Here is a 10038-nt window from a genome sequence, read left to right as displayed (position 1 = left end):
AAAATACTTTTTAATATAGTATTATTCGTGCAAATTCTATTCCCATTTGTTGTCAGCAGCAGAAAACTTGTCTGCCATGTGGATAAACTGACCAGCGCTACTCAAACATATGACTGAAGATAGATCAATAACTAATGGCAAATCTATTCAGCAGACATGGTTAAAAATTCTAAGATGAGACTTCTTAAAGGACTCATTTTAATTTCAGGCTCAAGTAAGATTTTTGAAATACACAAAAATCATTGTCTACTGTAACAGCAAAATATTGTAATTTGAGGGAAGTAGCCTGTTTCTTAAGCATACCCATTTTCCTGCTCTATAAATACAAAATTGTGTTTAATGCCAACTGCATAATTGAGCTTGCTTCTGTAATACCTTTGGAAATTAATGTTATGTAAATGCACATCCATACCCTATGCCAAAAGGGTTAAAAATTATCTTGCCTACCTTCAGCAGTCTAGAAGTTAGCCTAGATTTGTTTTCCAAACTATCTAGTATCAACAGAGATGGGTAATCTTGCATATCTAAAGATGAAGCTTCACAAAAGTTCCATTTCTCCCCACTATTTTTCTAACTTAGACCAGGCACCTAATAACTAGACTGCCTACTATAATTTCTTGTATTTTGTTTATTTAGATTGCTGCATCTTTAAGGAGAAGAACTAGACAAAAAGATCAGGGTGAGAAAATGCACAGAAGCACCAAATAATTATGAAGTGATCAGCAGTGTAACCAATTAATTTTTGAAAATTCTGTAACAAGTGCTTTTTTTTTTACCCAGAGCACTAAATTAGTCACAGCTTAAGTGAAAACATGTACAGCAAGTCTTTAACTGATCACCAGACCAACACACATACAAAAAGCATAATTTAATTATCATCTTTTTGCAGTGAGTAAGCATTAACAATGAAATATTTAACTGTCAAAAGTCTTTATGAATATCTAAAAGCCTAATACAAATATCCAAATTATTAGTAAAGATTAGTAATTTGAAGTGTTAACAATAAGACATTTAATAACTCTGCATTAAATCTAACAAGCCCTTTCTAGAAGAATATTAATTTACAGTCATTCTTTCTAACAACTCTTTGTACAGTAAAAAAAATTAGATTTGTATTTTTCTGCTTCCCTTTCCCACCCAACCACCCGCATAGTTTTGCTCTCAGACTGAGCTACTAGCCGATCAAACCTGATGGTAAAAATCCTCTCAACCAAGGGTCCAAGATCTCAGTTTTAGCATCCAGCTCAAATGCTCTTTGGGAATAAAATCCATGTTTTTGTATAATGTGCAAAGTGCAACTTTTATCCAGTGCCATCAGAAGTGTGTGCTGCTATGAATGTCACTAAAGAATAAATCAGTAACAATTAAGACTTCTCAATTTCCAGCTGCTCTGTTATGGACAAATGTTAGATGATGTCTACAGGAATGACAGATCAAGTGGATTATATCCTGGTGCTTATGGGGTCAGATACTTTCCAATTTCATTAGATTAAACCAATGTTTCTACTCAAGTTCTTCAGTTTCCTCTGTAAAAAGGTCAGCCAAATCTGCCACTGTCAACACTGAGGCTTCCGACTGTTTCATGGAAGAGCTCGTGTGGCTGTGGGAAAAAATTGCATGCAGGCATCAGAGAAAGAATCAATGTCAGTAACAAGCTGTGTGCACTGAAGACAGACCACACAGTTCAGAGTCAATACCCGCTCAGCTTTGAGGCTCAGCAGGAAAACACACCTTCTGTCCAGGAAAACACATACACTCATCAGCTACTGCTCTTGCATATTCCAAGTAAGATACAAAGTTCATCCACTGTCCCCAACAGTGGCCAACACCAAACACTGCAAAGGCAGCAGAACATGGAATAATCTGCTTTGACCTCTTAACATTCAAGGGATTGGCTTCAGCTTCCAAGCATGAGGTTAAATATTACTTTCAAAACATTAGCCCTCATGGGATCATTCAACCACTGTACATTCATCCAGATTTTATGTGCAAAAGTAGTGCTACTTCACAGATAAGGAGAATAAATCATTCTTCAAGAACTAAAACTGAAATCTTTCATAACTACTGCCAAAGATGTGCATGTAAATTTTTAGTTTCATTATCTGTAACAGGAAAAATTTCCTTATTAACTAAGGCCTCCTCCTAGGTTTCTCATGTGTATACAATCTAGTTAAAAAGTACAAACCTCTTACACTGTCTGCAAAAAGAATGTAAATAGCATTTTTGGTCTCACTCCAATCCATCACTGCTTATAGATTTTGGAAACATAAATACAGTGAGAACTGCTTTCTGTGTCTGCACACCAGCCTGATGTATGACTTAGCATCTGGGTAATGCCTGCATGGACTGTGAAACCAAGGAGGGTGACACAGCACTGTTGGACAGGGTTTGTAGGATTTAAAAATAACAAAAGAAAGAACCCATGTTCTGTATCAGAATTTATAGCAGATGCTGTTGCTCTAGTGGCAGGCTTAGTACTACTCCATCAATTGCAATGTTTTTATACTAATGGAAATAGGTAAACTGAAAAGATAAATCATATCATAACACATAATTTATTAATTGGGCTTTTATGAAATAAAATACACAAAACATTACCAAAATATTTTCCAGAGAATTAAAATACCTCAAGCTGCAAGTTACTGGAACCAGGTTAAAATTTTTGAAGTCTTAAAACTGTTTTGCCCATCAGAACAGTTTGAAGAACAGCTGAAGTTTATCTGTAAGATATACACACCTAACCACAATAAAAGTATGGTGGAGAACCAACTTTTCATTTTCAGTGCAATAATGATCTTTTAAAAAAATTCAACACATACCTTCTATCTACAGTTTTCAGCATAGTCTGCATTCTCTCTTCTATTGTTGCTTTTATCAGGAATCTATGAACAATTGTAGATCTGAATGTGTTTAAAAAAAAGAAAACACCACCATAAGTGAGCAGAAGTTATACTGTTATTGCCAAAGTTTATATAATTTCACACTAATTCTTGTAAAAGTGTTGAAAATATATCTCTGTATTTTAAGAAATAAATGTTATAAGTAATTAGCAACTTCCACTGACATTTCAGGGGGCTTAGTGCCTCCCTGTAAACACACTTTCACTCTACCAATCACATACTAAATGAATGTAAGCTGTATTAGCTAAAATCCTAATGTAGATACTGGGCAAAGTTCTGCTTCCTGTGTCCTTACTAGAAACATTTCTCCAGAGCCTAAAAAAAAAAGAGCTTTGCCCACTGGTTATATACAATGTTCATACTTATTTGTCACAAATTATTCCAAGAGACAAGGGCTCAATGTGATGGATAATTAAACCTAATACCCAAAGTTTTAATAACATTATTTTTGAAGACAGCAAAATATTATAATTTTTTTAAAAGAAGTTAGTAATTGTTGTCAGTAAACATTGGTAAAACATAAAACGCAAAATGTCAGTAAACGTAACACAAAATGAAAACTCCACTTATGAAATAAAATTTCAAAAAAGAAAGCAGTAATTGAGAAAAGTGCCAGGCACAAGAAAGTGAAATGGAAAAGAGTCAGATCCAAATATAAAAATGAAAAATCACCCCATCCTCCCCAGTATAAATATTTTTCAAGGTAAGAACCCTTGAAAATGCTTAGACGGTTTTCAGATCTTAGGCTGAAACTTTGGCAGGTAAGATTTCACAGAAGAATGCAGGGGGAATACTTTCAGATTCATAGGCAATGGTCTACCCCAAAAAAATGAAAGTAAATAAGAACTGAACTGGTAATAGTTGCACCAGTGACACTAAATGGAGTAATGCTCAGTGTATGTGGAATACAGCCCTTTTTTCAAATAAGCCTTGCTGAAGCCTTAATTCTTAAAAAGTACAATGTATCTAGGTGGTTTTACTGCAAGGTTTTTGCCAGACCTCTTGTGCCAGCATCATGTAAAATTACACCATGGGCTGTTGCAATCAGTCTTTCCTATGCCCTCACAGTTAATTCAAAATATTTACCAACACACACCAATATCCACCTGTTCATAAGCATTCTTTCACATACATGCTCCTTCATGTGCTCTCTCTTTGCTTTCATTTCCAGAACACAAACCCCACTATTATTCTACAGTATTATTATTCCAGAATTGACTGTAGCTGTTTTTCTTCTTCATGTACTGGGCTTTTAATTTTTTTCTCAAGTGACATGAGACCTTAGGAAAAACATATACATCTCATATGTTGAGGACAAACTTCCTAAAAAGTTTGTTAAGTGTTCAGTACTACCACTGTCAGAGCAACAACACTGAAACAAACAAGAGACATGCAAACTCATTAATGTCTTCAAAACGATCTAGACAGCAGTGAGGGCAGAACTGTGATTTAAAAACGTATCAGTTCTAAAGAGAGTGTGCTATAGCTTTTTTCTTGGAAAAAAAACCAAACAAAAAAAAGCCCCAAAACAAGGAAACAAAAAACTCTCAACAACTTATGCAGCTTCTAACCTGGACCTGAGAATGACCAGTTAAAAGGAGCCTCTCAAGGAAACTCAGACAGACCATGCCTGAATTTAGCCCTACATGACAAACAATGAGTTGCTCGGACCTGCAAAGCTAAGACATTTCTGGACATTTTTGCAAGCAGAACTCCAAGGTTAAAAACTAAGGCATCAATGGCACACACATAAAATAGAGAGCAGCAGCTGAACAAGGTTTTTCAGAATTTTAGACTCAAGAGCCTATACTCTTCCTAAATGCCCAAATGCAATTTATTTTTGCATCTTACCCCCGTAGCACAAAAGAACTCTCTAAAATACACAATGTGATTATTCAGTCTTTTTTTATTTTAATCTTTCTGTCCCTTACATGATCATCTTTAAAACCAGGATTCCTATGAACACCCTCATCTCCAAAATTGGGGAGTTCAGTGGACTAGAGTTATTCTAATTTAGAGTATGCAGATCTATTCTGGACCATATCTAAACCATTGAACACAGCTGTAAATCTTACTTTGTTTGGCCAATACGATGTACTCTGCCAATAGCCTGTAGCTCATGTGCCGGATTCAGAATGGGCTCCACGAGCAGAACATGAGTTGCTTCGATGATGTTTAGTCCATTGGAACCAGTGTGAAGAGGCAGCAGCAAAATATTGATGTTGGGATCATATTTAAATGCAGACAGGTTTTCCTAAAAGGCAAACATCACAGCAGTGTGACACAAGTTCCTCAACAAGAAGTGTGGGGGACGGGACTACATTTTCAACAAATTGTAACAGCTAACACAGGCTCCAGAGTGACAATCTTGCAGGTCTGATCCAAGACCTGGCATCTCAGAACAGATACATGACAGTTTCAGGAAGGCATGAACTTCTTGCAACACTGATCAGTGTGTCTTATCCTTAGCCTCCACGCCAACGCATCTTTCTCAAAAGCGCATGTACTGCTTATCTCCGAACGCTTTAAACTGGGGCTTTTCGAGATTATGATTTTTAGAATTAATGAGTTAGAGATCAAAGTTTCTGCCAAACAAATTTGCTGCTCTTTTAGTTTCTGAAATGAAGCAACAAAGTAAAAGGATCAGATTAACTTCTATGAACTACGATTTTCCCACTGAAAATAATTTAAGAAAAATATCCTTTATGTACCTGAAATTTACTAATTCCATTGATCTGAGAAAAAATCATGTTGTTGTCATACAAAGCTTTTGAAATTATATCCAACACATCTTGCCACTGTAAAAAAAAACAAAACAAAACCACACAACACAATAAAAGTAACTCAACATTACAAACAGCAATGACAACTAAAAACTATTAATTAACTTCCCTAACAAAGAGTAGATTAAAATGCTTTTCAAAATGCTAGCACTTGCAATTAAAAAAAAAAACAACAGTGAGCTAGAAACCAAATCTTTCATAAAACTAAGTAAGACAGGTAATTTAGAAAGATCAGCTTGAATAAAAGAAACTGGTAGCCACTGCAAAAAGAGTTTTACAATGTATCAAAACCATTTGGACACTACATTTAAAAATACCTAGAATTTCTACTGCTTCCATACAAATCTAAGTGTTTGCCCTTTAAAGGAAAGCTTTTACATCTGCTGACTATGATCATTATTCTTGTTCCCATTACAGGACTTGCCCTACAAATCCTGAAAACAATCAAGTGGTTGTACAGAATGATTCAACATTTTGGTAGCTAAACTAGTTCCTGAAAATATTATGAACGCCTTAAACTCAAAACACACACGCAAAGACAAGACAGAAAATGGTGATTAATACCGTTGAGAAAACTAAGGATTTAGCCCCTGGATCTTTAAATTGAATTCTCTTCAGTGTTCGGACCACAGCTTCCACTTTGGTGGAGTGACTTCCCTTTGAAAAGGCAAAGAAGCACATTAGTAAAGCAGGATAGTAAAACACTCCTTCCACAATCATTGCTTAATTAAATGATGGTATATTAGGTCTCTTACATATCTTACACAAAGTTTAAAATTATCAGCCTTGAGGAAGAGCAGGTTAAGTAGCACTGAACTACTTTTACCTCTCCCTTAAAATGCACTGCATTAGGATCAGTAGTGTGTAACAGCATGTGCAGCACATGGAAGAATGAAGTGCCATTTAGACACACCATCTAGATCTGCATGAAGCAAAATATGGCCCAAGCAGTACAGTGGCATCACCAAACATGCCCATTAGGCCTCCTGCAGTTTAACTTTGCGGCACAGTCTTTAGAGAATCTTCCAAATGCACTTTAAAATTTCCCTACCTTCACACCTCTTGAAAATGGACCAAGAAAAAAAACCTACCTGAATCCTGTTCTGTTGCTTTTGTTTCTCATTCTGGCAACATCAAACTTACATTCAGTACTATGAATCTTGTTAATTATATTTAAAACAGTAAGGAAATTGTAAATATAATTAAATTAATTTTTGAATGATGGTGAGCTGCAATGAAAACATCTTCATATTCTGCATTCAGAAGTATTTCAGTGCTTAATGAATCCAACACTATAGTCTACTTCTTGTCCATTTTGGTTTTTGTACTCTTCCCTTTCACCTTAGGTCAGCAAGAGGATACCATGAGAAGTAATTCTTTTTTCCATCTCCTTCAGTATGTACTTTGTATTACAGCAATATTACCTGATGTCTTTCTTAAAGAAGCCTTTACTTTCTTACAAGTTGCTACATGTACAGTGATTTCAAGCTGTGTTAGATTCAGCTGGACAAATACTGTTTTATTTCTGTCTGCACCTGTCTTTTGAACATTGAATTAACTATGTTGGCTCACTACAATGACAGATCAAATTTACTCAAGTCATGCTGCTTGCAGAATTGGCTGGGAAGGATGTCAGCAGTCTCAGCACAAGCTGGGAACCAATGCTGGGCTGCTTGATCATTCACACATTAAATAGCCAACATGTAAAAGACTTCTGCAGACTGTTTTACCAAAGGCTGCAGTAAACAGTACCATTTTATTACTCAGGGTCCTCCCCAGTGATTCCAACTCTGCAATGTCACAGCCACAGAAATTAACCACCTTTCTTCCATGTCATTTCTGCTGCACCTGATAGACATTGAGACTGTTTGCAAAGTCAGATGGACAATTAAAAATGTTTATCTGAAAGGATGACACATTTGCAGCCCTATGGCAGCTGCCTCCCAATCATAAACACCTACACTAGGAGATCCAAGACTAGCTTTTAGTACTTCCTACATAATTCCAGGGTCACATATGTGCTTTTCCAGTACCATTCATCTCTGATTCAGTGATGACAATCCTGGAAAATCTGCTCTGTCTTTTCCTCAGAAACTGTTTTTAGACCTTATCACAGGTTCTATTTTAACCTGCTATAACAGATAGTAACTTTAGCCACTGTTGTTGATTTTTCCACACTTCAGATTCCTGTGACTCAGGTGTCACAAAGGTGACTTCGTGCAAGATCAGTAAGAGGATCTATGGCAGAGAAAAGAACAGCACAACGCTCAAAGTGGTCACAGTCTTTTTGCTCTATTTTTTACACAAGATAACTAAGTGTGTAAAGTTCTTCATCCCTTTGTCTACATTACATTAAACTATATTAGACTTACTGAATTTACAAGTGACTAAAACTTTGGCTTACAGCACACAAAAAAAATTCAATTTTGTTCTGAGTATTTATGGAGATGAACTGACATTCAGTCTGTATTAAGAAATGTTACCCCACTCATTACCCCTACACCATGAGTCATTTTGCTGAATATTCAGATGACTATTTATAAAGAAATTGGCTAGTTCCAATGAATTATGGAACAGTAAACATTAGAACCAAAACTACCCTCTAACAATTTCTGTCTCAGATGACAGGCTGGCAACACCCACTGCAATACTGACCAGACACAGGAAGCTTTTACAAAACCAAAACATGCACGGATGCCAGTAATCTCTCTCAGTATAAAATGCTTCCATTTACAGTAGTCCTTTTGCATCTAAGGCATTACCTTAAGATGGTTAGTGTTGGTACAATAAAGAGTAAGATAGATAGAAAGAAAGAGAGGTAGTGAATACTTTTAAGAGACTGGAGGGATTGAGAAAGATCAGATTAAAACAAACACTGAATAAATCACACAATTTTCATATCTATACTGAAAGATACTGATCTTAAACTCGGTACTCCATAGTAACCATAGTAAGTTTGTTATTCTTTGTTAACTGTCTTTTAAAGGAATATGAGGCAGAAATTTTAATTTTTTTAACAATGTTGCTCGTTTAGATAGTAAGTACAGTGAAGCTACAGTGTAATTTTTTAATTTTTCATGAACTAAGAATGAGATTTGCTCAAGCAAATTCACACAGAATTCATATTTTTGCTTTATTTTTGCTTTGTTCAAAGTTTTGACACAGAAATACTTCAAGAAAACACTACAACTCTTTACACAGAACAGCAGATGACATGTTCTTTCAGTGTCTTATTTAAGAAATTTGCTTATTCTAGTTATTTTTTTATGTAATTTATGAAACATATTTGAAATTTTGTTAGAAAGAGGGTGGTATCTCTAAACTGTATACGGAATTAATCTGTAAAAAGCCCTGCATGTAGTGATGTTTGAAGAAGTACCATTTGAAAAACACAGCCTATTTACTCCCCCTGGTGCCACATACTGTCAACTACTTTCATAATTCGAGTTAGGGATCACCTACTCATAAAATGGAATTCCATTTGTCCAGGGAGGTTGAAATAACTAGTGCAAATGTGGTAGCATTGTCTTCAACACAGGGCAGCAACCCTAGAAATTGTGCAAGGCTCAAGGAGACTTGCACAGATATCAGTCTGTCAGCACAACTAGTTTTTAGTTTTAACTATACTAATCAAATTATTGTAAGTTATGTCCAGCCGTATTATAATCATATTTTAATGGAAGACAGCAGTATAATCTAAACCAAAATATTATCAATGTCTTTTACCTTTGCATTTTAGCCCAGAATCCTCTATTTTTTCCACAACTGCAATAAACACAGGTTTTTTGTTTCTACAACTCATTCATGCAGAGCAAACACGTACCTATGCACTATGCATATGTCAGTATTGCTAAAGACTCATAGAGATGCTGTCTCTTCCTCCAGCCCTGCCTTCAACCCAATGAAAACCTTCCACTACTAAGAAAGTAGATACAACAGTGCAATCAGGACTGAAATCCATTAGGAACGCCATTAGGACAAACTATTTATAAAACTATATAGTACACTTGTCTGTCTAAATGCAGTATGCAACAAAACACAACAAATATACCCTGCTGAAAGTTTGGACCACAGAGCTCCTGCAAACAACTCACCTTGACAGGAATATCGTCCTCCTGATTTGCAGCTTCTGCAGTGAAGACATAAGATATTTCTTTATGAGATGTTGTCTGCCTGCAAATGGCACATTTAATTGAGCTGCGGCGGGTGCCAACGCTGTACTGCTGGATGATGATTGCTATGCACTCATTACAAAAACAGTGTCCACATGTCAGCACTGCCCACTATGCAGGAAATGAAAAAAACCCAAACACAACACAGTTTCAATTTTGGATCAATGCAAAAGAAAAACAGTG

General features: G+C 35.9%; 1 protein-coding gene across 2 annotated transcripts in view; it reads right to left on the bottom strand.

The window, feature by feature from the left end:
- Positions 1-608: 608 nt before the first annotated feature.
- The window catches only part of SHPRH (SNF2 histone linker PHD RING helicase), a 51145-nt gene continuing 41715 nt past the window's right edge, over positions 609-10038 (bottom strand). For both annotated transcript variants that reach the window (XM_039567997.1, XM_010399288.4), the window contains exons 25-30: positions 9778-9966; positions 6248-6340; positions 5612-5698; positions 4976-5154; positions 2820-2900; positions 609-1600 (exon numbers count right to left, since the gene is read on the bottom strand). In XM_039567997.1, the coding sequence (XP_039423931.1) occupies positions 1504-1600; positions 2820-2900; positions 4976-5154; positions 5612-5698; positions 6248-6340; positions 9778-9966 (726 nt within the window). In that variant the 3' untranslated portion in view covers positions 609-1503. The remainder of the gene's footprint in view (positions 1601-2819; positions 2901-4975; positions 5155-5611; positions 5699-6247; positions 6341-9777; positions 9967-10038) is intronic.

This window comes from Corvus cornix, chromosome 3 (assembly GCF_000738735.6).
Source record: "Corvus cornix cornix isolate S_Up_H32 chromosome 3, ASM73873v5, whole genome shotgun sequence".
In the NCBI taxonomy this organism is placed as follows: Eukaryota; Metazoa; Chordata; class Aves; order Passeriformes; family Corvidae; genus Corvus; species Corvus cornix.
This window is presented reverse-complemented; position numbering and strand designations above follow the sequence as displayed.